The following is a 27,589-nucleotide window of genomic DNA, read 5'->3' on the forward strand; positions in this document are numbered from 1 at the left end:
ATAAAGTGTTATTTGAAATTCATCATCAAGTTCTAAAAAGGTAATGAAGTTACTAATTTTTATCTAAGTGTATTTATGTTTTTGTACACAAAATGAACAAGTCAATTATTTTTTCCAGCAATACTTTGATTATTTCATGTCTTCTAAGTAGTACATGGCAGTCACTTCACATTCACTGAAACAGTGAAGAACTTACTGTAAAGTCTGCTTTTTTCCATTTAGATTTAGGTGTTGCTCCAACATTCCCCCAGGGCTGAAGATTTGGCCTAGATGGACTTTTACTCAAGGCATTCTTATGTGTGGGTCGTGCCTTGGGCAGGCTGGGTACATTTTCTTCTGCAGGTACTTCCCTACGCCGAGTTCTAGTCTGTGCTGGTGAAGCAGAGGATACCACAGGTCCCCCTGTTGAAGTTGGTGCCTAGACAGGTATTGGGAAAGAATTTGGAGCAAGTTCATATTTCAGAGTCTGACAGCAAAGGAAAGTCTGCATTTTTTTCTGGGCAGCGCTGCACTGTCAGAGATGCACAGTAGAAAAGGCAGCAACTACACAGACCACAGTACCTTACTTTGCTGGTCCAGAATGAGTTCTGTCACTCTGCTTAGAATTTCATCAAAACTCAAACCTGACAACGTATTCCCGTTTCTTCTTTGTGCATCTTTTATGAAGCTAATAAAGTCTGAACTGAAGGGACAAAAAAAGGACGTAATTACTGATTGGCAATACTATGGCTGTTATCATGGTCACAGCATTAGAGAAGACTGTAGCTTCCACGTTTGATTCACAGCAGTAAAGCCTTTAAAAGATACTAACTGGTCAGATAAACTGTGGCAAGTACCTCCTTCCAGTACCTCTCAATAACTAGGATCTACCTTAATCATAAAAAACCCCAAACAATAAAATACTTGTTAGTGGCTCTAATTGGACTAAAAAAACAACACACACAAGCCAACACCACAGGTCTGTTCCCTTACAGAATACCTCACTGAACGGGAAAGGGAGGGAGAACGACTAATATTGTTATTCACATGAAATAGAAGCCATCTACTACTTTATCACTGGATGTTCAGAACTTCTGTTACTCAACATTACACTCATTAAAACAGTTACCTGCTATAGTTAGGGAATATACTCTGTAGGTGCACAATAATATTTTCAAATGCTTTCGGAAGCACTTTGTTGCTTGGAAGTCCCGGCTGCCTCAGCTGTATAGCCGAGTCATCTCGGTGGTTCTGTTTTGGCTGGACATTCTGAGTGTTACTTCCAGAAATCCCTGATGGATGAGTTGCCAAAACTTTATCGGAATATGATCCTTCCAGAGGTTTGGAGTGTGTTTTCACTGATCCACCATTTGCAGAACAGGCTTTGGAATTTGCATATGCTGGTTTAACTCTGGTCTGTGTATTAGATGAAGCATGTACTGGACCTTGATCTTCAGAACTTGAAAATGCAGGAAGTAAATTAGGACGTGCAGCTGCAGAGGAATACATGACAATGGCTGGATCGCTGACTAGAGTTCTGCCTTGTTGTATCTAGGAAGTAAACATTTCACAGGAAAAATAGTGATTAAAGTTAATTTAGCAGAACTCTCAAGCATTTGCAATGTGAACTAGGACACATTTGGTCATGCTAAGAAACTGGAAGGTCAATTTATCTTAAATTGCTTTCCCTATGTAAATATATTGCACAAAGGTGCTCTTTAGTAGGTAGTACATATAGACAACCTGTCTGAAATGGGATTAAGTAGGACAGCACATATGCAAACTGTTCCTTTAACTTACTCTTGCTCTGCTAAAGAACACATAGCTGTTGGGCAGCTCTAAGTTGTACAGAAGTATAGCTTGAGGTGGGTGGTAGAAACAGAACTGCTTTAAGTAAGTGCCATCAATTTGAAAATACAAAATTCACTACTTTTAACAGATTATATAATCTATATATAATCCAGGGTGATTTTTTTTAAACAGAAACACATGTCAGCCATAGTCATCATCTTGAAAAACTTAAGAGCTGACATGATCCAGGAAGACTTGTTTTTGCACCAACGACTCTCTTCCATAAATGGAAAGAACTTAAAATAAGTTCAGTTGTTTGACCCTATGACTCCTATTTGTTTCAGAACCTGACTGCTCTAGGAAGGTGGCTTTCTGACACACAAATAAAATTCTACATTTCTTCATAGTCAAATCTGCTGGTTCTTGTGCTGTGTTCTTTATTTTACTGCCTTTTTGAAGCTGAATTTTATCTCTCTGTAAAGGTGTTTAATTAAATGGAATTATACATGTAGAAAAAGGGTTTTCATCACATCTTTTTCATTTGGATTCAGTATTTGCCTATTAAAGTCCTCTCAAAGCTGCAAGACTTACATATCTCTCTTCTAAAAGTACTGTACTACTGCAATAAAAATAGTTGCCAAATGCAGAACAAGAAGTCACTCTTTCCCAACCTGGAAATTGGTAGTAGCGTAAGGATGGTTAAGTTATCTACATATTTTTAACAGTTCTGTGCCAATGAGTAGAAAGGAGATATCTAGAAATAGTGGGGAAGAAAAAGTATGCAGGAGAGCAGAAGTGTAACTATTACTTGCATAAATCCAGAAAAACTGTAGTAACAATCATAAATATACAGTATTAGAACAGAGCCTTGAACCTAAATTATACCAAAAACAAAAGAAAAAAACCATGACTTTCTGCAGAGAATATATATAAAAAAGTTGTGTGGCATCTTCAGTGAATTCAGGGATTTCATATGTGCGTGCAGTATGCATGTGTTTTACTTATTGAGGCAATTATCTCCTCTATTTTGAGATATAGCTGAACCCCTTTTTCCTTACTCCAAACTGTCCCACGTCCCATGGTTTCTGAACACTATTCCTCTTCAGGACTAGGCACCAGCTTGGTGCCTGGTTTCAGTTTTACAGTTGGTGAATGGCAGCATGCAGGCTGGTTGCACTGCTACTGCTGCTAGCTTGGCTCTAAGTATTTTATCACTGCCATAGGTCACTCCCCACCACCATGCTGACGAACTGCTCAAGGAGCACTGACTTACACTGACTTCGTCCTCGCACCAGGAATAATCACAGGGTTTGGAAGGAACTGACATGATTTGAGCAAAGCATTTGTGGAACTGTTGGCCCGTGAGAAAATGTTTTAAAATAGCATTTATCTGGGATGTAGTCATTACAGATGCATTTCCATAAATGGCTATACTCCATCTAGTTTGTAACAGATACGACTGGAAGATGATTTTGGTATTAGTAATCAGTTACACATGTTGGTGTAACAGGGCCTGGTCCCTGTAGAATGTGATGCTACTGAGAAGTCCCAATTCAGACAAAACATGAAGCATTTTTAAGTTAACTCTAAACCGCTTAAGCCTCTCAAAGGACTTGAGAATGTGCTTCTCAGTGGATATGAACACACTCATCTGCAGTCACCTTTTCCTTCTGAAAATTACCTGGACATATGAAAAGCCAGATTACTTTGTATTCAAGTTCTTTATATACACGTCCTGTAGCGGATAGCCATGCTGATGCAAACTTAAAGAACTTTTTAACGAATTGCTATCAAGTGTAAGATACATACTAAGACACTGGGAGGAGAAGGAAGATCCATAGTTTCCATTTTAGTGAGGCAGTTCCGCACACCATTTTTCACCATCTGAACTTTTTCTTCATACTCAGCCTGCAGAAGGAAAACAAATGATCCTCCACATCAGCATTAATTAAAGCTCACTATTTAAAATGGCATTAACACAACTACTTTTTTGCAAAACACCAAAGATACCAGGCCTTTCGAATGGAGACATCAGATTACCATTTGCTCTAGTAACATAAATAGATATTTAAGTACTTGCATTGATGCTTGAAAGGGTTTGGGAAACCCTTTCCAGTTTCTTAAAACTCACCCTAGACATTTTACATTTTAACTTTTCAGAGTTTTCTATTGTTTTTAAAGAAGTTGTATGGATTTCTGAAGTTCAAAAAATGTAAAAGAACCAAGCACCTACACTTGTTAATGTGGGATCCCATTTTGAAGCAAGGGTATAAAGGACAGATATTTTTTTTCCTTTATAAAATTGAAGATATTCATTGTAACTTAACTATACTTAAATGATCTGGACTTAAAACTGTGTATTCCTTTTGTAAATAAAAAAAATGCAGTTCAGTATTTGGAGGACAAGCCACTGGTGTATTAAAAAAAGAATGCAAAATTATTTTAAGGTATTTATTCTATTTTCATTTCCAAAACTCAAGACTTGTTCAGAGAAATTAAGACTTACCTCTACTTTTTCCAGTTGTTTCTTGATATTTGAAATAAATATTTCCCAGGAATCAATCTGTGACTTCAACTTAGGTGCTGTGGAAGCTGAGCTGCTAAAGTATTCAAGATTTCCAGTTAAACTCCAACATTCCCATTATTTTAGCTTAAGACCAATGGTTTTAGTACAACAGTTCCTTTCCCTATCAACTAAATCACAGTTAAAGACTTCAAGCAATTTTAACTTAAAATCAGTTAAAATACTGATTTTATATTAAAACTAACTGGTCTAGTTAAATAATCATGGTTAAATATTCAGTAGTTACTTGTATTTAGCAACTAGTAGTACTGATATTTCTGGTATAAACTCTCCATACCTGCTGAAGGACTTCAACATCTTGAGATTTGCTTCTGCATTGGCAGCTATGCCATTTACCTTGCGTACTTCAGTTTCCTTCCAGTTCTTGAGTACTGATATCTGTAACAAAACATAACTGTGTGAAAAAAGTGCTGTAAAAGCACTGCCGTAGCACAAGGAATACAACCTCAAAATAGATTTTAATAAGCGTCTGAAACAACAGTTTGATGATACAGAGTACAACACACACACACAGTTCCTACAGTGAGGAATTTCAAGTGGAAGTTAACAGCCCTGGCAGGCCTTTGGGAGGATAAAAAGGCTACTTTCACTTCAACCAATAGTAGAAAGCTTCCATAAATGTTCCATTTGAACTTGTCCTACCTATTTATTATTTTTAATATACACAGACACATATACTCTTAAAGGCAGTCTTTTAAATACTGCACAGTTGAAGAATAATGTGGACCAACAATCTTTTTATATAATTCTACTGCAGGTAAGACAGCCTTCAAGCCCTTCTTAAGAAAGGAGGGTTGTTCACGATATTCAAAACATTTCCAGTAAAAACCACACCATTTGAGAAAAAACATCTTGATACTTATCAGCACTCTTCTCCTTTCAGTGAAACACACAAGTAAGTTTTCACATTCTAATTCTACCTGATAAAGTAGCAGCTATATATTCACCAACCATGAGTTACTTTAACAAGGAATTTATGTTCCTATGGTTAACTCTTACTAATGGAATCTATTCATGACAAGGATACATATAAAACTCAATTACTAGTTGAATTTTGTTTCGGGCAATACTATATGCCCCAAATTCTGGCTTTTAATACTGGTCAATAATAATAATGTGCCTTAATGATCTGCAAAGTTTTGTAGGGTAACATCATGAACAGCACTTCTTGATATTTAACACTTTTGATATAGTCTTATGAAAAGTTTTAGATGCTATTTTAAAAAGTAAACTGTTAGATAAGACTTCACCAGTCATATTCCCCACCTACTATCAATGCAAATGATCCAAGCTCTAGCAAAAGTGGTTAAAGATTTTTTGTTTGTACCTCTGCTTTAACAGCTCTCTGCACACACTCTTGGCAGTCATCTTGACTCTTTTTTATAAGCTCTTCCAATTTTACTTTCTCATTAGCAAGTTTATTACTGTGAAATAAAAAGATGTTAAATATCTGAGTAACATTTGCAACAGTAGTATTTAAAATTTATGGCGTTTTAGAGGTTTTCTACAGCTATTCTCTCTTCCTCGGAGCCACACATATCCATTCACACTGTGCCTTCAGGTATGGCATACTGCTGGCTCCCTAGACAGGACCTTGGGATTTCTTAACCACATTTCATTGTGCAACGTAAAAAGCTTACAGGAGTTCAACTACTGCAGTCATGCAAGTATTACAGTTCTGAGCCTGTATAGCTACACAAAGTATGTATCTATAAATGAAACCCTGACTTTACACTATGTGCAAATGAGTAACTTTTAGAAATGTTTAGATAACCATGTACATTCAGGACTATAAGCGTGTGAAGACCCAAACCTACATACAACAGTTCAGTATGTCTGTACCACACCCAACTTCTAATGTGTGTTCTAAAACACAGTATCATATAATCAAGGGAAAAGTATGAAAGTATGCTGAAAAGCCAGATATTTATTATTCTAAATATCTAAAAGAAAATAATATTTACTTAAAATAAGTAAGCTAACTTAGAATAATAGATACAAGTTGAAGTACTTACTTTTTTCTAAGCCTTTATCTAGAGTGAATCAGACAAATCCAATAATGACAAGTCAGAAGAAAAATGTAAACATTGCTGAAAGGTACAAGAGTTTTACCTGGTATCGAGATAGGTATTTAAATATACATTATACTGCTTTTCCTTCTCATCAATGGCCTTCAAATACCTAGAGCAATGAAACATTTATTAAGCTTGTTCTGAAAAATGTTCATTAGGCAACACAACACATTCCTTTTTAACCAGTGACAATCGGTGTGTTTTATATGCTGTTTAATACCATAAATGCATTTAAATGTATTCCTAATTAAGCAGTAGCTAATATAAAAGCAGGCTAATGATTTTTTCAAGAGATATTTGGCTCAAACTAATAAACTAAAGCTAATACAACGGCATTCAAGGACAGAAGTTTTCTCAGTTCTGTAAACCAAGAGAGAACATAAAAAATACAGTAGGAATTGTCAAATATGAATAGAAAAATTATTGCTATGTCAGTTTCATTGGTTATCTAGAAGCTATTTTAAATGTTTACCTGTAGCTTGCAAAAAAAAACCCCAAAAAACAGACATGTACGTATTTCAGCCTATTACTGTAATAAAACATCTAGCCAGTTAAACAGCCAATGATTAGGTTAAAGATTTCTAAAGTCTTTGGAATGTTTTGGGAAAAGCTACTGATAATACTTCATTAACGGCCACAAAATTTATTTTCCAGTACAGCAGTGACATGATCTCATGGATGCTTGATGACTATGGTAGAAGTTGATTCAAATTGCTTCTTGCTCCTCCATAGCCAGGAAAGCTCATTGCCTAGGGATCACCTGCGTTTGCTGCACACAGGATCATGATGGGATCTGTACATTGATATTACTGATTTAAGTTCCATGGAAATCCCCCCCGACTTCTGTTTTAGGGTGAAGGATGGGTAAAAAAACCCTACAACAGATACATGCAGTTATGTGGTTCTTATGGATTTCTCAGATTCAAGTAAAACTGCGACAGGACTAGAAAAGAAGGAACCATGCATCCCTGCATGACCCTCAGATAGGCTATGTGGCAGAACAGACAAAAAGCCTGTAAGAAAAATAGATGCAGAGTTCAGCTGGGCTGATTGTACAATAGAAGGAAGGCTGAAAATGGAAATGAAAATTTAAAGCTAATCATCACGCAGTAGAGGACACACTGAGAAAGCAATGGTAAATCATGAAGGAGAAAAGTGAAAAAGCAGTGCTGATTTAAAGGATTCTGGAAAACGTGGGAAGATCCTAAATAGTGAAGGAGTAGTATTTTTTAATTACGTTAAATAACATTGTATGTAGAACCTATGACAGCAGCTCTAATCCAAGAATTGCATTTAACTCATTTCACAATGACATAATCAGGGCAACAAGTTTGAGTCTTCACTCTGCATACATCATGGAATCAGTAGATACTGAAATTTACCACCGTCTATCAGAAATAACTGTACTTACTGCAGCTTTAAAAACAAACAAAAAGCAAAACCAAAGTAATATAACCCTGTATTTAAAATTAGTACCTATCATTGGTATCTGTATGCTTTTTAACTGTGCTCCTTAGTGCTTTTAAGTTCTCTTGATTTTCTTTTTTCTCCTGTTGCCATTTTTTCACTTGTATTTCTAAGTCTTGATGAAACCAATCCAGTTCATTCTTTGATACCTAAAAGTAGAAAATAAGAAAACATTATTTCTGAAAATACTATTTTATTCAAATGCAAGTTACAGCGGATTGCTGGCACACAATCAAAAGCTAAGCCAGTGAAAATTGCAGTAAGAGTTTTACTAGTGCTTAATTTACTCTTAGTTCAGGTGTTTAGCATTGGCAACATTCATAAATACTTTCTGCAGTCATCTGAACACCTCATTTACACAGCTTCAGAGTACTTACAACCCTGTTTCGCAGTCAGATAAAAGAAAAACCCCAGTTCCACAGTGTCATGTAGAAATACATACTGAAATCCAACTCAAAATCCAGCTCAGAAATCAGTACTGATACTGTTGTATCAGTACTAACAACTGGGAAGTTAGAATTCATAAAGAGCAAGACAGCAGTGAATCTTAGGGCTGCCATAACTGCTTAAAAAAACAAGGTAGCATCACTGGGAATTCTAAAAAGAGCATTTTTTAAAAAAGATCCTACAATGCCCATGGACAAGTTCATCCACCATAAACACAGCCATGCTTCCAGCTCAAAACTTAAGCTCACATTTTTACCAAATATTCATATAGAAAAAAGATGTGAGACTCCATCATGCCTTATATGAAAGTTTGCCAGGCTACTCACAAGCCAATGGTGAAGCTAGAACTCAGGAGGTGCCAAGCTGCAGTACGCGAGTTTACTCCAACCCATCATTGAAATGAAAACAATATATGAAACAGATTCATTGACAGGCCCCATCTTATGAAAGAGAGGGCATGGGGAGAGATGGCTCTCCTTTCACATGAATTTTTTTTTTTTTAAAATGGAAAAATTCCTTTTCATGTGGACAGATGGGTAGCCTGTAGCATCTACAGTTTTAACTATAAAATTAATACAGTCAAAGTGATAATAGGCTGATAGTGTTGTTTGGGGACTACCTCTCCCAGACATTTTCAAGGAAATAAAGCCTTGTTAGCAAACCCAACCTATCAAAATGGAAGAAAGACTCAGCAGTGTGGTGCTTTTTTGTGCTCGGGTGGAACCAAAACCAATACATATTCACTAGATGGAAGCAACCAATATCCCACATGTTTAAGTGTGTTTGAAGGAAGATGACACACAAGGATTGTAAGGTTTGCAGTTAGACTTCACAGCAGTGAGGACTACCAGTCAAGTTTCGAAAATACTGTTGATCAGTTACAACCAATCTTGTGAGCCACTGCAGTCCGTCCCGCTGTGTTATGGATAAAAACATTACCTCAGTCTCTTCAACACTCTTCTTTAGAAGCTCTTTTAAAGCACATATTTCCTCTGAGCTTCGGCTTTGTAACTGCTCATATTTTTCCTCTGCTTCTTTAAGTTGTTCCTTTAATACATGATGCTCTTTTTCCATACGTAGAATATCTCCCTGAAAATAAATCAGTTGTAAGAAACAATCTAATATCTGTTACCACAGGACACTGAACATTCATGACATCTAAAAGGAACGGTCTGCTGTCAGCTGAGATTCGAAATCTTGAATGTGGTTGGGGTGGGGGGTTTTTTTGTGTGTCAGTTGGTTGGGGCAGAGGGGCCAGTGTTTAAAAGAAAGTTGTAGAACAGTTTCAGTCCAGCTCAGGAAATGATAATTCATGTCTGACCACAAATGGAACATGATTAGTTGGAAGACCACTTTTTTTACTTTTATATCCTACTACAGATGTAAGATTGCCATTAACATCCATCTGAGCTGTCTCTATACCCAAATGGAATATTTAAATCAAACCAGATTTTTGTAGAGGAAATACTAGATTTCCCTAAAACATACTCCAACATCTGAACAGCTACAGAACAAAGCTCCAAAACCTCCTGTGTAAAGTTTCCAAGAACAACATCACAGAATACAGCCCAACTTGAAGCAGAGGGGAGAACACTGCCCCATACCCCGCAAAAAAAGCCAAACCACAAACACACCAAACAAATTAAAATAATAATAATAAAAAAAATCTGTTAAAATGTCATTTTCAGAGAACCTTTATCTTTTCAGTACTAAATTTTTGGACATTCCTTTAACCTCCTTAATGAGAAATTCACACAAACATGCAGGTAACTTACTTGCTGCATTTCAAATGGATGAAAAGGCAAGGTATTAGTTTCCCTATCAGCTACTTCATGATTTACCTAGAATACAAAGAAACATTAGTTGATTAAAAAGCTTTCCATTTTATACATGCAACTCATAGGTCAGCTAAATTTTGGAACTTTTGTACCTAACCTGTAATTTTACAAATCTAACTACATTATGAAGTAAGTCTATCTACAATGTAAAAAGAAGTTAGGCAAGTGTTTCTGAAATGGACTTCAACCTATAATGAAAGTACTTTTTTTGTCATGAACTTTCCCTAGTTTAATTGACTATGAAAGAGTTTATACTAAGAACAGTTCTCCGAGTCTTTAAACACAGCTGTACTCTAAATATCTGAAAACTTAAAGGTTGCAAAACCAGTGTCTGACAGCTCACTGGGGAGCTGTGTTTTGTGGCTCTTCCTAAACTCAAGTTCTAGTACGTAAGTGCCTCTACACAGAAGGAACTAGACTCAAGGACTTTCTTGTCCCTGCTTGTTCTCCTCTAACACCACCCATCAAAGACTTACAGAAAGAACTGAAGTTTAAAATATAATCATGTGACATTAAAGATCCAGTTTATGATGTCACCATTCTAAAAGGCTATTAAAAATAATAGTCATAACATTAAATACCTTGCTCTACCACACTTTTGCAAACAGAAACATATCTGTTGCTTAGTGACCTTTTGATCTCTGCTAACCAGAATTCACTAAATCGAAAACGGTTGCCTCTTCTGATACCTTTGTTGCAGGTGTTTAAGAACCAAACAGAAATCCCATTTTAAAAGCCCAGTCAGCCAAGTGATGAAATGCACCAGCCAAGACTGATAGAAAACTTTCAGCAACTGCTCAGGAAAGATTTGAAGTGAAGAAAAAGTTTCATACACAAAACAAGTCTGGAAAAAAACCCCAACATGTTAACATTTGCCTAATTTAGAAAGCAGTAATAAAAAGACAGCTATTTATCTTACAGCTATAAACGGCTATTCCTGCCTGAATAGCAAGAAACAAAGATAAGGAACTCCTCCCCAGCAGTCCCTCTAGCATGCTGGATAATCTCATAAATGTGAAACTGCCATATTCATAACTCTGAAAAGCCAGTATCTTAGTCCAAAATGTTTTCTGTAACAAATGTGGATGTGACCATTGTCTCCCTCTGTTACACGAAGTGTGTTTTCACAAGTGGTGTATGCTGATCTAACACTGGGGTACCATTGAAGAGTGAATGCTCCAGCCCATCATCTGTTCAGCTGTATGCCCTGCTCCTTTCTGGGTGTTCAGCAATGTTTTCTTTGCCTGTAGGACAAAACTTACAGGTTTTCTTACTTCAGAAGGGAAAGGAAAATATGAGGAAGTTTGCCCCCTGAAGTCACCTTACAGCTGGGCCACCACAGTAAAACCACAAGGGAAACATCAGCCAGCAATTATTAGAATGTAAAAGCTATCTAAATCCTCAAACATTGCGGAAGCTAAAACAAACCACTGAACTAATTACAAAAAGAAAAATGATGACACGAAAGGAATTTCCTTAACCTCTAAATCAATGTTTAAGCTGGTATGTACCAGTTCCCTCATTTGATCCTGGGACAAAAGATCTGTGAAAATTTCAGGCAGAACAAAATTCAGTGACCACCTCTAAAGAATTACAAATGAAAAACAAGACTAGTTTTAGAAAGCGTTAGCAACAGCAACTTAAACTGCAAGTTCTAAAGAAGTTCCCAGTCTGATAAACACCTTAGTATTTTCCAACTCATGGTCTTTCTTTGGGAGCTAGAAAATAATACTACTTTTAAGATCCCTTATATTTGTGTGGCTGGGAATATTACTTGAATATTACTTGAATATTTGCTCTTAAAACTCTACACAACATTTGACCCATTGGTAAGTCATAAAGGAACCGTTCAAAAAGGAGCTGCACTTTCCAGTGCTTGACACTGACATTTATCACTTAAAAGTTCTCAGGTAACTATTTCATTTCAATGTCTTACCTGAACAGCTATCATCCTTGTATGAGGATTGCTTTTCATTAGAGGTACACCTCTACTTTCTTTTTTCATCTTAATAACCTGTATACCACATTCAGCTTCATTCGTACTATTTGCAATAGCAAAATTCTCTTCATAAAATGTGTTATCCAGATGGCACTGAAGGTCTTCATACGTTTGTATGTCATTTGGTATGGAACTGCTGAAGACGTATTTTCTGTCTGAAATTGCTGATTTGTCATTATCCTGATGAGCTACATGATCAGCATAAATATAACTAGGTTGCTTGGCAATATTTGACGTGACAGGCATTTGAGAAGGCACTGGCAATATTCTTTCATACTGATAACTCCAGGAAGCCTGAGGCAAAAATATACCAGGATTTTTAGAATCAAAGCACTTTAGTAAAACATCTGAAAATGATGACTCATTTTCTATGGTATCAATGTTCTGACTACACAAAGAAGGCACCGATTTACATGAAGTAGAAAACCAGGGCAAATATTGTGGAGTCCCATAACTTGCTACTGTTACGTCAGTAGATGATATATAGGGTTGCTTAGGATAAGACAGTGGTTTGAATTCCTTAGCATCTGGATTTAACTGTAGGTTGTTCTGGGAAGAATTTTCTTGCACATCACAGACTATATCATTTTCTTCTTCATTACTTCCTGTGTCATTTCTGTTTGTATTTTCTTTAATAAAAACTGCATGTTTTCTTAATCCAATAAGATTATCCACCATAATGAAATGAAGGGATTTCAGAAGAAAGGATTTCAGACCACCTTCATCTTCTAAAATTTTTCGAGCTTCTTCAGGGAAATGTTCATATTGCCCAACTAGTAATTCATTATTAATTTCCATAGGGCCATGTTCTTCCAAGATTTGAGAGAAATATCTTAAAGAAAAAAAAAAAAGGTTGTCATTATTAAGCAAAGTTTTTTCATGTAATTCTAAAGTCATATTTCACAGGTTCTATTTTCACAATGCTACTTAAAAGCAAAGAACCTTTAGAACTACTTGCTTTGCCAACTGACAGGGTCAACAGAAAGGACACAGACACCAAGTTAAAAAGATAAGCTTATTTTACTTTAGTTTAAAGCAGCAAAAAGAATAAGCAATGTAACACACCTGATCATTACTACATAAAGTTAGCTATGGTGATTAAGAAAGATACATCACCAATTGCCCTCATACTTCACCATCATCCAGATCTGTGCTTCAGCTGGGGAGCCCCATCACAGCAAAGGATCAGAGAACCGCTCCCAGCAACTGGGAAGTCCTACACAGTGCGTCCACTCATAGGTGAGGTCTCCATCTTTGCTGTGAGGGGGTCCTGCTTTTATAGAGTTTATCAAATAAATCATGTAAAAAAGGGGTAAAGAAGCATCTGGTAGACTGACTTCACTTCACTTGGGCACACCTAGATTTCACCAGGATCCTGGGTACATCCGACAAGTTCCTGTCTTCTAGGAAGCATCTGGCTTAGGGTCCAAAAATGTATGTTATCTATAGCTTTCAGAAGATATTACCATGGTCATATTTCATGCTGATATGATGCTGGTCAAGAATTTCACTCAGAAGTCAACTATGGTTAGAGGCATAGAGTTCAAGCTTTGGTTCAAGGCCTATGGTTGGAGGCCTTTTTATGTCACTACTAAAGAACAATCATTTGGAAGCTGGTGTTCCAGCCAAGCATAAACATTTTCTGTAATACTCTTGTTTGTCCACCTCTCACTTAAAGCATGGAACTATTTCAAAGCATTAGTACATACCCACATATACCAAACCACCAGGATTCAAATTCTGGACTTAATATCTTCTAAAAATCATGAAGTAATAAGCACAGAAATATATACTTACTCATATAAGCTCTCACAGGTTTGATCTGGGTTATTATCAATAACTCTTTGATAACTGTTACTATTTGAAATGTCACAGAGAGCTTCAAATTCCTCTAGTTGCCCTCGAAGATATTCTGGGATTACAAATGGTTCATAAGGATTTGTAAAATCTCTGTAGCATCAAAAAGAAAGATAAATAAATAGTGCATATGAACAGTAATTCTTGTCTCAAAGTAACTTTATTTTTCACATATACTTAAAACAGTATACTTTACGGTAGCTACATAGAGCTAAAAAATCTACCCCAACAACAAATTTTTTTCTAACAAGCAGAATAAATGCTATCCACAAAATACCTAATGACTGAATTTATTATCTGACTTGCCACTAGCTAATACTACTAAGACTGGCTCCTGGCTAGCAGCTTTCACATCTATAAGCAAGAACAAAACCAGGCTCAGAATACAAGAGTTTAACTCCTGATTAACACACAGATTCTGAGCAATGCACTACAGATTACCTCAATCCATCATCACAACCTGCTTGGCATGGCGTGGATGGTAAAGTTCAGTTTGTGACTGACTGGGTACGTACAAACTTACCAACTAATTTCTTGCTACATTAAAATGGAATACAAAGTGAGTAACACTTACTTGAAAGAATTGCTTTTGGCCTAGAAGATGTATTGGGCTGCAGCCTGGCAACCATTTGGTAACTTCCTACAATGTTAAGATCTTTAGAATTCTAACGTCCCTTACACCTATCCTAGAAGTAGAAAAGTAACGGCTCTATAAAAGCTCATATCAAAACCACTTAGATAGAAACACCAGGTCTGGGTTAACAAGACACTGTCTTCTCCGGTATCTGCAAAGCACTTTGGTGTCTGGACACTAAAAGCAAAGATCACGACAGTACTTACAAAGTATTTTCTTCTATAAATATCTTATCTTCTTCTCGTGGTGCTGTACTAACTCCACTGGATAATACTAAAATAGACTAATTAAAAACATGATTATTTTTTTAATCTCACAAAAGTATATGCAAAATGATCCACAGTAATGACTATGAGTAACTTATTTACACTGAACCTTACTCATGTTCAAAGCTTGTATGATGAACTACAAAACTTAAGTACAATTATCAGTACTAAGCCATAGCAAGAAAACTCTTAAAATTATTACTTTCTTCTTCAGAACTTATTTTAAAAAGATAAATTGGGATATTCAGCCCAATCTCCCTCTTTATTTACCAATTTCATCAAAATCCTAGATGTGCCCGATTTTAATTTGGATTCAAAACCAAAGATTATTACAGCTTCAATTTGTTAAGACTTTTGTATAAATTGTTTCCACTGGGCTGCACCAACTTGCTAGGAATCTCTACATTTGAGAACCTTCAAGCTTTAATAATTTTACTACAAGTAAATCTGACTTATTCCTAGTTCCTCATGGTTTTAATCTGACATGTTATTTTTATGTTCACCATTATAAATAGTTGTCCTTTAATTTATTATCTAATAACTTTATAAATATACAGACTTGTATATATACATCTAAGTCAGAAAGAAAAAAAATGACTGATAAGAACAGGAAAAATCTTAAATTTACTCCTGAAATTCTAGTCAAATTAGTAAAAAGTGGAGAACAGAGTAAACAGATAGTATCTGAAGCTTTCAATAAAATGAAATCCTAGAAAAGCGGGGCAAAAGACAGTGTAAGTTTCAAGCAGAATATTACTCTTAGCAAAATCTATAAAATACTGAACAACAACTAACAACATTTTTCTGAGCAATAAATGGAACACTTCCATCTTCAGTCACTGATATGCCCCTAAAAATTATCAAAAAAGAAAGTCAAAGACATAATTTCAGATCTATTTCATGAGGTGTAAAGACATGTTTTTCTTTCTTTCTTTCTTTCTTTCTCAAGATGACTGGTAAAGTGTCCTTCTGCAAATCTGTTATTTGTCAGTGCAAAATGAAACGGAGCAGAAAGTATTAATTACACAGCGCAGTCAGTGTACTGTATTCACATTCTCCCATATGGCAAATTAAAATCAAATGTCATTCAGTTAAGACAGTGAATAGACTGAAGGTATTGGTATCCAGTCAGTGACAAAGTTATTAATAAATAACTTCTTTTTCAAGTTTAGAAATACCTTTTATACTGAAAAATTTGTATTTTAACAAAACAGAACTATATTAATTGAGTCATAACAGCATTAAACTACTTCAAGAATGAGCCTCCACAGGGTATTTCAGAAAATAGCCTCTATACATCTGAGCTCCAGCAATTTAAACAAAAACCTATTTGTAGTAAGCAGCTAAAAAATTACTCACCCTTGAATCTTTTGAGTTCTTCTTCCTATTTTTGTTTTTAACTTTGATACCATTAGTCTGAAACAGAAAAAATAAAATTACTGGGTTTTTTCACCAGAAAAAAATTACAATGTATTTCCAAAACCAGTATGTAAATTTTAACAAGTTTCATATTAAAATTCTCATTCTGGTTTGACCAGCAAGATTTACAAGGTGAAGTATGCAATCTTCCCATCGTCCATCCCCAGGTGAAAAACACAAAAAGGAACAGATTTACAAGAGACTTTAGTCATGTTTCTTCTTTTCATCATTTTCCTCTTTAAATGCACAGAACATTGATTTTTAAAACCAGAATATTCTATCATTTTAGAATTTCAGATGCTTACTCATTACTTATAGCTGAAATTGCATATTTAAAGGCTGTGACATCCTGCACAACACTGTATTGTGTGGGGAACAAGAAGCAAACAGAACTTTCAAATGTTCTGGTCACTTAAATTTTCTAAGGATATACAAAGACAAAGGAACTAAAACGTATCTTCACTGTTTTATAGCACTGGAATTACAGATTAACCTAACTCTACTAACAGCAATTTACCCACAGTCTATTTTAGGATATAAGTAACATCAAAATAGAAGTACTTTTATTGTAATGGCTTTAATTTCATTCTTGGATTTCTAATTTATGAAAAAACAAAGAATTTCACATTTTATTAAGATGTATATTAATTAACTCTAAAGATATATTCTGTATCAAAAATAAATCCTGGATTTGCACATAAATTTATCTGCAGGCTAGAATAATTTTAAATGATAGTGCCTCAAACACATAATTAACCAAAATACATAATACAATTCTGCCAATAATTATGGATTTTAATGAAGATGCTAATCAAAAAGTGATTCAGAATGATGTACACTATGACTTAGGGGTTGAATCTGAAAAGCATCTATAAACGGTAATGAATTAATGCAAAATATGTCTAGCACTTCAAATTTACTTCACTTATTAGCGGAACAAACGTCAAATTCCTAGCCTTACAATTTAATGACACCTAAAGGTAAAACTGGGTTATACTACCTTCCCATTTGTTGCTTTGGACTGTAAAATATGCAGTACAATTAAGTGTCCAAAATTATGCAGATACAAGTTAAGCACACTCAAGGAAGAATCATGCTTCAAGTGCAATTGTCATGGTAAACATGCAGATACAGCAGTTAGTAAGAATCTCTCTGTTTGTAAGTTGGGCACTTTTTTTTTTTAAATTCCCCAATGATACTTTCAGAGGGGCTTTTTTTAAAGTTAACACCAAACTGCTGTTATCAAGTAATATGTAAACGCTATTCCCGTGCACCTTATTTGCCTTATTTTCCCTATACGAAGGAGGTGATACAGCACAGTGTACCCTCATCTGCTTTCACCACAACTTCCTCCTCTGCATCCTTGTAATGCTCATAATCTGAAAGGTATCTTGTTGGTTTGTGCTTTAGCTAAAGAGAAAACCCAACAAGTATTTTACTGATGGAAGTTTAGGAAAAATGGTATGCAGTTGCCAAAAGCTTTAAGAAAAGGGGCAAGGTTGATAAAACGAGAGTAAATATCTAATCAGGTCTGAAGGATGATAAACTAGACCAGGAGATGCACATCTCTATTCACTTTTGCACAGCTTTAAAACACCAAATACATACTTGTTTCCGATCTTATACCAAATAGACATTAAGTTCACTTACTGATATATTTTCATTTCCCTGCTTCTTTAATATAATGGTAGGGTCATCTGTTGAAAGGATAACAAAGTCATAAACAGTAATATTTTATGTAACATACAACTGTGACCTATGAAACTATAGGAATAAATTTTATAATCCTTTATCAAATACCACCAAAGCATCTCAAAGACTGTATCTGCAGTATGAGTTTAAACTGAAAGATAAGTCCTTATTTTGGCTGGACATTGTATGTGCACAAAGGTAAACCGACATGCTGGCTGTGGCACATGAAACAAACCAGCAGAAGGCAATCTCAAAGAGGGGCTTGCCTTTTGATGCCATAATGCCTTTTAATGCAAATGGATGATCTTCAAGGTCTTTTCCAACCTAGACGATTCTGTGATTAGTCACTGAACAGAGAAAATCCCGTATGAGGCTGTTAGTCGTTTGCTGAGGTTTCAGCTTTTTACAGAGCCCATCTAATTTGGTGTAAAAACTGAAAAGGATGATGACCTTTGCATGCTTACCCATTTTATCAAAGAATTCATCTAAGGCTTGATGAAGAACTGGAAAATTTTCTCTGTTGTCTTCTAACAGCCATATAAAACAACGGGTTTTCTCTAGGGGTGGTTTGAAGAAATAATCACGAATTTCTTTGTCTTCAGAACTAGTTGTCACATAGTCAAATTTACTCCCATACTTCTCATTCCATAGAGTGGTTAAAATAGAAAGGTCAAGCTCTTTTAAAAATTGTCCATATTGAAGGAGAAAGTTCTTTGTAGCTGTCAGACCTAAAAGCGAAGAACAAAAACATTTCATTCTAGCTTCAGAGTTTTACTGCTACACTGTGATACTCTTCAAAGAGGAACAGTTTGTGCTAGAAATTATACAATAGCCTAAACAGATTATTTAAAACATTCTGTATCTTGAAAACGCAAACAAAAATGATAAATGGAGCTGATATAAATTTTACTCTTAGTCAACACCACATAATTATTTGTATAATAAACCTATAGAAATTCCTTAAAAGACATGGACGCAACAGAATTGACAACCCAAATTTTGTCCGAGGTTTTGGCATCTTATGTCCATTCTGCCTGCAAAAGCAAACTTCCATCTTCATCCAATTATAAATTCAATAGGAAACTATACAGCAAGGCACCACTACCAAAGAGCACCAAGTTAAATTCCCTCCAAGTTACACAGTCAGCTAAACTTTTATGACAAAAAACCCACCATGATTTACTTTCCAGAAACAAATTAATTATAGAAATATTATCATTTAAGCCTACCTGGAATTTAAAGACATAAAAAAAACATATCTGTTCAATTTTCTCTTTCCTACACAACTGGAAAACAGACTGGAAAACAGGTTATCTTTTCATCCATAAAATGAGCAAATATGACAGGGTAAGTTTTTCTGCTATTACATAAGCATATAGCCTACCCAAGTTGTTAAGATGTTTCAGCCATTTGTGCAATTTGGGATCCACTTCTTCCAGCTCACTCAGCACATGGATAAAACTCCTTGTTTTAACTCTGTTTTTTTCTTGAATTAAGTAAATGATAAGCTGCTCCATCACTTCATGTGACATGCTATTACTTTTGGTATATGACATGTAATCCTCCTCACTGATTACCAACCATGAAAGCAATTCCTTTAATAGTTTGGAAGCATCACGAACAGCTGTTTTTATTTGGTCAGCATTTCGGCGGATATGCTGCAGGACTCGATCACCAGCATATAAATCTTGAACATAACCTATACCAGGATTTAAAACAAACAAACAAAAAATCACAACAAGATTTCATATCTGTTTACCACAAAAACATTAAAGTACAGATAATTTGGACTAAGTGATGTTTTTAATTATTTGCTTTATCTCAACACTGAAAATTACAGAATATCTAACTTTACATATAAATTAGCCTTTGCATTATGAATTTGACACAACATTGATTTAAATTCGGTTTACACAAAGACACAATCCTTAGCATCTTAACTAGATTTCAGAAAGAAAAAAACAATTACCTGGCAGCAACAGTAACTTCAAGCAATTATCTATACAGATTTATCTGTACTGGCTGCATGCCAGTCCTGAAGCAGAAACAGAACTCCCCCAAACATCAGTTCTCAGAGCAAAGGCAAACTTGTGAGTGCCTGAACATATATCTAGTAGCAAACATCTGCCCTGACCCTGCCACTGGTTCTTTGTAGAAAGATCACTGGCTCATACCAGCCTTCACCTTTCATTACTCTTCAAGATCATACATTTATAGAATGACAGTTTCAGAGCTAAACTCACAGCAACCGTAGTCAAAAGATGTAGATCTGTAAAGCATTTTATTAAAAATGAAGCACTACATATTACACCTAGAATAATTAAGCACTCTAACAGACAGTTCCAAGCATGCTAATAAATTCAATGAACTCTACAGGTATAAGCCACGCCTGAGTTTATCCTGCAGGAGTCTGCATGAAAAACCTCTCTACCTTACAAGAATGCACACAAACAAGTGCTCCTCTCACTTGCACTCCTCTCCAATTTACAAGATTTCTTATTTAAAAGGTAGCTGTGGCTGCTAATAAAACACAAAAAACCCTTTTGTGATGTAGCTCTCCCCTGAAATTGACCTCTCACACTCTCAGACAGTTTAAGAGATTGCATTAGATGTTCTTTTGCAAGTTTTCTTCACAAAATCTCCCCAAGCGAAAAAACAGGGTAACAGATACCTTGTTTCCACAGACATGCAAGATTTCAATTTTATTATGGAATTGACTCAGAACAAATTAAAAGTTTGGCCAACACCAACACACAGATTTTTGTAAAATTGTGGTAAGTTGCTTCATGTTGACATATTCCTGCATCGGTGCCCCAACTTTTACATGCAGTACTGCAAGCTGAGTGTTTTTGTGACACTTTTTAGCTCTTAGAGGTTTTAATTGGGACAGCCAAGTCACATACATGTGAGTAACATGCAGTGTATCCAAAGACCTGAACTAAAGCCATTAGGAAGGGATGTAGACTAGACTTTAAAAAAACCAACATAAAGTCAATCAACTGTGATTTTAGAAAACCACATGGAAGCAAAAATAGTCATCTTGTGAGAGAATCTAAGTCACTTGTCCCCCTTGTCTGAGCGGGACATGACAATCTATGGTGCTAATGGAAAGGACTGCTCTCAAATAAAATGGTTAAGAAAAAACCCCCAGAAACTAAAAAGATTAGCACCTCAGAACATTTTATAGAGAAAAATGCCAGGATATGCCATTGAACAGGCAACAGGGTTTTGGAGAACTCCAAGTGTGGCATGTGTGGGATGAAAAAGCGCCCACATAGTATTTCATATGAAATTCTACAAAGAAAATAACATAAGCACTATTTTAAAGTTAATAATATAGACAAAATTTAAAAATAATTAATAATTAAAATAATATAGACAAAAATTAAAAAACATCACCCATTTTTGTTTGCACTGTAGCTTGCCCTAATACAAAATGCTTGCCCTAATACAAAATACCCCTGAAATACAGAACACTGCAGATAAATGTAACTGGAAGACAAAAGTTGAAGCATTACCCAACTACGTACTTATAGGTTAAAGTATTTTCCCCAATCCTCTGAAATAGACATTTCAAGTTACTGCAGTTTCTATGGTTCAGGTATTGTTTGCTTTCCACCTGAGATGCAGGGTTTTTTTCCTGTAGCAGTGTCCTAACTTGCTGGGCATAAAGCTTTTTCTGAAGCTACTTTTGAATAGAGTAACTTGGAATTTGAGCCTTTACCCTCTTCAGGCTGCTTCTTCATGAAGAAATGAAGCACGTATAAAGGTCTTCTACAATGAACTCAATGATACACTAACATCTTACAGTTAATTTAGAAACTAAAACCAGAACTGAAGTAAAAGTAATCTTAAGTAAAACTGCAAGTCTTTAAGAGGAAGGATTATGTTTAATATTAGTATTCTGCTATAATTCCACTTAGGACATTCAGAATGCTATTTATGCTACTTCTCGATAACTTAGAGCAATAACCTATACTTCCACATACCACTGTAATCACTGTATCGAGATGGTTCATTTCCCATCTGTTTTTCTTCTGTTTTCTTTTTAGCAGAATTCTGTGCCTCTTCTCGCGCACGCTTTCTTCGTATTTTTTTTTCTTGTTTCATTTTTAGCTTCTTAAGACTGGAAAAAGGATTAAGCAGTGAGCTTAATGTTAGTTAAGTTGCCAAAGGAGTTACACACGCCTGAGTCTTTTTCCACATCTTATAATAGCTATAAATTCTATTCTACTATAAAATATTATGCTGAAAAGTACAAATATAATAAAGCTAGTTTTCATTTAGAAGAGACCACGAGATTTCTTAAGTTTCATAATAATCAAGTATGTAAGTGTAACAGTATCTTCAAGGTACAATAATTTTTACGCCCATTAATGTCTGTATTAACTCAAATACTATCAGGTTTTTTCCTTAATTTATAACTCAGCATTTTGAACAACGTATCAACATTTAGATTTCCTTAACTTTTAAAAATCAATTTTGTTCATTCTCTCAGCATGATTCCTCATTATTTATAACCTTACTTGACAAAAAAAATAAACTCTGTTACATCAAAGCTACATGCATCAACAACTGAAATAGTACAATTATATGCAGTTTTTATTTACACTTTCTAAACATTCACACAAAGTTGGTTAGATAGTAAATGCTGTGGAACAGTGGTGTTGAACTTATGCCACACAGCAATACATCTTCCTTCCAGCTAAAAATCTTGCTGAGTTTCTTCTCTCTAGCAAGGGGGAGGAATAGAACAATGCCTGCAATTTCAGACTGAAAATAGAGGTGGTGTTCTAATCTAGATACATTCGACTATCACTACATGTATGATTAAGACACTCAATCCATTAAGAAGAATATCAGATAACTAAAAAAAGGGTAAGTATCTTAGCACAAATGAAAGACATGTATGGAGAGCAAGAGTAAAGTAACAGTCCTCAAGTTCTACACATAGCCTCCAAATCAAACTTTCCCCAAACATGTTACTTCTCTGCCCAGAGACTTCACAATGAAATTAGGTTTCAGGTGCAGATGACTGCAGCAATTTAGAAACTATATGTTCAAACTATATATAATTCAGAAACTATATGTTCAAATTGCCAGGAAGTCAGTGATGCAATGGACAACTTATCCCTCAATACAGAGGTGTGGAAAATCTGATTTGTATCAGTTCATACGTTGCATATTTGAAAACAGTTTCCTGTGACCAAACTGAGTATGTTTTTAAAGAACTGTATGACCACTAGAGAGCTACCAATAATTTATTCAGCAATACCAGTTAATGCCCTCCTGTGCTCATTTTATTAATCTAACTCTGTATATTGCTTTACAAGCTAATGTAAATGCTTTTATAACTGAATCATATTTTACCAGACTTTTTAGTTTAGAGACAGGGGAAGAATAGCTTTCCACAGTTTTTGTGGTATTTTAGCAATTCTTAGAAAGGCATGAAAAACAGAAATAGAGAAAAATAGAGAAAACTGGTTTGTTCTCAAGTTAAACAGTAGAGAGCTTACCTTGAACATTTCTGCTTAATAATGGCTCTTGGTGGTTCCTTGGGTTTTGTGATTTTTTGTTCAAACTATCAAAACAAGTGACATCGTATTAATTAAATCTGGGTTACAGTGCAACACTGTGTACTCAAAACTCAGGGTCATTTACTGCTTTCCAAAGCATCAAAAGTAATACTACAAAAGAAAAAATACAGCCTACATAAGCCTTATAAAGCTCTACCTAAAATTATCTTCTACTGCTACAACTTGGTATATAGCAGTACATCTTTATCCACAGAAAAGACAGGTTGAAAGATAACACAAAGTCACAAAGAACTGGAGGCTGTTTTGCTTTACCAGTGGGCAGGAAGCAAACTTTACAAAAATTTTTTTTTCCTTCTCATAGACCATACTGCTCTAGGAAGAAGTATCCATTTTCCTGTGGCTCTGTAGAGGGTAAGAGCACTCTTCCAGTACAATTATTTCATTTAGCAAGATTAGCTCTTAGTTAAACTAACAGTTCCTTTCATGTCCCTCTAGTTAAATATAAAACAAAGCTCCAGTTCCCACCCATAGCACTTCTAATCAATACCATAAGGTAATGCCTGCTCCACCAAAAGAACAGATAAAAGAACAGATAATTAATATTCCTAAATAATGCTCAGACTCTGTAGTTAAGATAGCATATTACTTATGAGTTTGCAGTTAGTCTCATCTTCACTTAATATCCTTTACCAGAGTAAGTATTTTGAAGATTATTTTCACACTTGATACGAACATCTACTTACTTCACATTTTACCAGACCAGAAGAACTGAAAATAACAATTTTTGAAATAAGGCCTGTACAATCAGGAGTGAAACACAGTTCTTGAAGAAAATCCTGTAGGAGATAACACACGACAGACATTTAAATTAATACAAAATGTATGTTCTTATACAAATTACAGTTTCTTAATTTGATGTGACCAACAGGTTATAAAACTAGCACAGTCCTAAAGTCTTACTAGATGACGAAAGCAAGCGACAGCTGACTTGGCAAGGACTGCAAATCAAAAGCATCCTAGATCTGTGGCACATACCAGTTATTCCCAAAGCTATAGCAAAGCCCCTCTTCCTCCAACTTCCAGAGTCAACTTTAAGGATATTTTTTTATGAGATCATACTCTGCCTAGATTTCCCTTCATTTCACACTGGCTGCTGATACTATGTTTTGTAAAATTCCTTTAGACATACTCAATGTTGAACTGTTGCTTCAATAGCAAGACTGTACAACAAATAAAACAAGTTAACAAGAGACCCTTTCCTGTCTCTCCTGCCAGTGTCATGCAGGCAGAACATCAGGCTGTAGCACTGCCCTTATCACAAACCAACGGAATGTGATAATCTTGACTAAGAAAAAATAATATGCTTATAGTCTGACACGGCGCTTACCTTATCATTTTTATCACTGTAGTTTGTTGTTTTCAACTTTTTCCAACAGCTGATATGAAACTCCACTCTACATTGTTGGCAGCAAGTAATACATATAAAACCCTAATATTGAGAAAAAGTATTAATTTAGTATCTTTAAAAACAACAGAAAACAGTACACAATTTAACAGTAGATAGGGTAAGATGATATATTCCAGATAGCTCTTTAATATGAAAGTGGGCAGGAAACATGTAAACATGAAGTTTTATCTCCCAAACCCTTTAAATTTTTACCTTGAAGTCTGGGTCTGTAAAAAATATCTGGACTTTGGAGTGACCATGGCATTGCTGATAGCGACAAATTGCATCTGGTTGTGGAGGGAACTTGCATTCCTCAATACAATTCTTTAAAATCAACTAAGAAACACAAAATTATTTAAGACAAACTGGACAGAAACCAGGAAAAGATGCAGTATCTACTTACAAACTTCTAGGGAACTCTGCAATGAAACACACATCTCTTGAACAGCAGGTGACTAATACCCAAACAACAACTCTTCTCTGGTGAAAGCTATGGAAAACTGTGCTTTTATGACAAAACATTCAAAAAGCTTGTTTGAACTGCTATCAGCTCAGTACTCACAGCTTCCCTGCATGCAGGTTTATCTTGGACCAATATTTTACATGCTGACCAATTCCAAATGCATGAGAATATAATTAAGTTTTCAATTGCCAAAACAATGAGCCAGATTACTCAGATCATGTGACAAAAAGGGAACATCTGCTCAACTTCCCAGCATTTCTGAAGTGCCTCACCTGCAATCTGGTTTACAGGATCAAGTACATTCTCAGGACCAGCTCAGACCTGGCCCTGCAGGGAAGCTAGTTAGATCTCCCAGAATAGCGTCTGAGGTAAAAACATTAGAGTGGCTTTATGTAAAGTCAGTTCAAGTCCCACAGGTTTGGCATTGAGCCCAGATTAACAAAACATAATGAGAAACAAACAGAACACCAGTTACAGCCTTTCAGATATTAGCATTACGCTCTCCAGAAGTCCCAGACCATGGATTTCTTACTGTGGCCAGACTAATGTGGTGTCAGCTGGAGGTCTATGAGAAATCTTTAGGTCAGTTTTTGTTTAGGAAGCAATAGTACTGCTGCTTCTACCAGAAACAAAACAGGTCAGTATAGTACAGCCAAGTGGATACACTGAATAACCTAGCAAGGTCTACTGTGTCAAATGGCCTCCACAGAGAGGAGCTTACACATCTTGCCTCTCATGGCATGGTTTATCCAGAAATCCTTCTAAAATAACTGACTCAGTTATAGCTTAAACCAGTAACTACTGTAGTAATAACTTTAAAAAGAAAGCTGTTCAGTGTGAGCAAACAAACTGTAGTGTCAGAACCACAAGTTTTAGATTTTAAATCAAACAGGGAATGTTACCACACAACTCCCATTGCAGCAACCGAGAACTGCATGGTCAAACTCTCCTAGCTAGTTTTAAATATAGCATCACTGCTGCAGTTTTCAACTTCACTTTTTTCCCAATTGAAATTTTTAACCAGTTCTCTCCAGCATTACATTGTGTATAGTATACACACCTACTTAAAGTCCAGTAACATGCAATTAAGAAGTAGATACATTGTAAAACACTTGGAGCATATTAGAATCTTACTATTACACAGAAATACCCAAGCATAAAGCCTGACACAGAGCCTCCACCCTTGCACTGTAAATGGGATGCCTCCCACATGTTCAAATTTGTTGTTGAGTTCTGCTCCACAAAGACCAGGCCTTGGGGTTGACAACGGTTCAGACACTGACCAGTGGTGCCTGCCCTGGCTGCTCCAGGCCAAAATCTTCATTTGCTTCCCATCCCTTTGGCCTTGATAATGGAGAAGCAGGGAGGCAGATGACCACCTTTTTATTTTTTGGAAAGGCCATTTGACAGAACAGGTTTTTATACCTTTTATTTTTTTCTTGTAACATACCTGTAAATTCTCTGTTCGTGTCTCTTCAATGACTCGAGATGTTGTGGGCCAAGTTAAGACTCCAGGTACAATCTTGTGATTAACCATTGTTTGTGATTTCATGAACTGATCGAGTGCATCTGCAAACCTGAAGTTTGAAACAGGTACAACATGTTCAAATCATATATGAATAACTTCTACATGGCCTGTAATACTTCCACAATTCATTTTACGATCAAAGGAAAAAAGAAATGGTAACTGTAAAAGTATGTGGAATGAAAGTGCACATGGTTCATTAACTTAGTTTAAACACTGGTTTGAAGTTTAAACATTGGTTTAAAAACTCTTCAGTATAAAAGACTCAAAAGCATAAACCTGGAAGACAGCCTAGCTAAGGGGCCCAGAATCCAGGCATGGATGTGAGGCAGACTGAGAGCCTGCACTAATGCTCAAGGGACCCATGAACACAGATGTGTTTGTCAGTACAGAGAGTGAGGGCATGTGTATGCTCACAAGTGACCTTCAACCCTGACCAGCCAGAGAGGAGGCTGCACAAGACTCTGCTACCTATTACTTACATTTTACATAATTCAGGTAATGCTATACATAGGAGCTGCTCTGCCTGGGCTAATCTGGGTGGCCAGCTGTGTTGTTATATGTGTGTGTGT

The 27,589-nt window shown here is 35.8% G+C and overlaps 1 protein-coding gene across 3 annotated transcripts in view; it reads right to left on the reverse strand.

Moving 5' to 3' along the window:
• TTC3 (tetratricopeptide repeat domain 3) overlaps positions 1-27,589 on the reverse strand; it is a 62,863-nt gene that overhangs the window by 1,968 nt on the left and 33,306 nt on the right. For 2 of the 3 annotated variants that reach the window (XM_026856988.1, XM_026856995.1), the window contains 24 exons: positions 26,943-27,069; positions 25,243-25,365; positions 24,970-25,071; positions 24,326-24,418; positions 23,562-23,626; positions 22,035-22,171; positions 19,430-19,744; positions 18,510-18,773; positions 18,004-18,050; positions 16,294-16,350; positions 14,875-14,951; positions 13,975-14,127; positions 12,115-13,009; positions 10,116-10,181; positions 9,280-9,429; positions 7,903-8,042; positions 6,467-6,535; positions 5,682-5,778; positions 4,632-4,732; positions 4,277-4,370; positions 3,580-3,678; positions 1,109-1,530; positions 562-682; positions 197-418 (listed from right to left, as the gene is read on the reverse strand). In XM_026856988.1, coding sequence (XP_026712789.1) covers positions 197-418; positions 562-682; positions 1,109-1,530; positions 3,580-3,678; positions 4,277-4,370; positions 4,632-4,732; positions 5,682-5,778; positions 6,467-6,535; positions 7,903-8,042; positions 9,280-9,429; positions 10,116-10,181; positions 12,115-13,009; positions 13,975-14,127; positions 14,875-14,951; positions 16,294-16,350; positions 18,004-18,050; positions 18,510-18,773; positions 19,430-19,744; positions 22,035-22,171; positions 23,562-23,626; positions 24,326-24,418; positions 24,970-25,071; positions 25,243-25,365; positions 26,943-27,069 — 4,036 coding nt within the window. The remainder of the gene's footprint in view (positions 1-196; positions 419-561; positions 683-1,108; positions 1,531-3,579; positions 3,679-4,276; positions 4,371-4,631; positions 4,733-5,681; positions 5,779-6,466; positions 6,536-7,902; positions 8,043-9,279; positions 9,430-10,115; positions 10,182-12,114; positions 13,010-13,974; positions 14,128-14,874; positions 14,952-16,293; positions 16,351-18,003; positions 18,051-18,509; positions 18,774-19,429; positions 19,745-22,034; positions 22,172-23,561; positions 23,627-24,325; positions 24,419-24,969; positions 25,072-25,242; positions 25,366-26,942; positions 27,070-27,589) is intronic. The other variant, XM_026856980.1, reaches the window with a different exon arrangement.

Source organism: Athene cunicularia (assembly GCF_003259725.1).
Source record: "Athene cunicularia isolate RWA chromosome 1 unlocalized genomic scaffold, athCun1 chr1_part1, whole genome shotgun sequence".
NCBI classification, from domain to species: domain Eukaryota; kingdom Metazoa; phylum Chordata; class Aves; order Strigiformes; family Strigidae; genus Athene; species Athene cunicularia.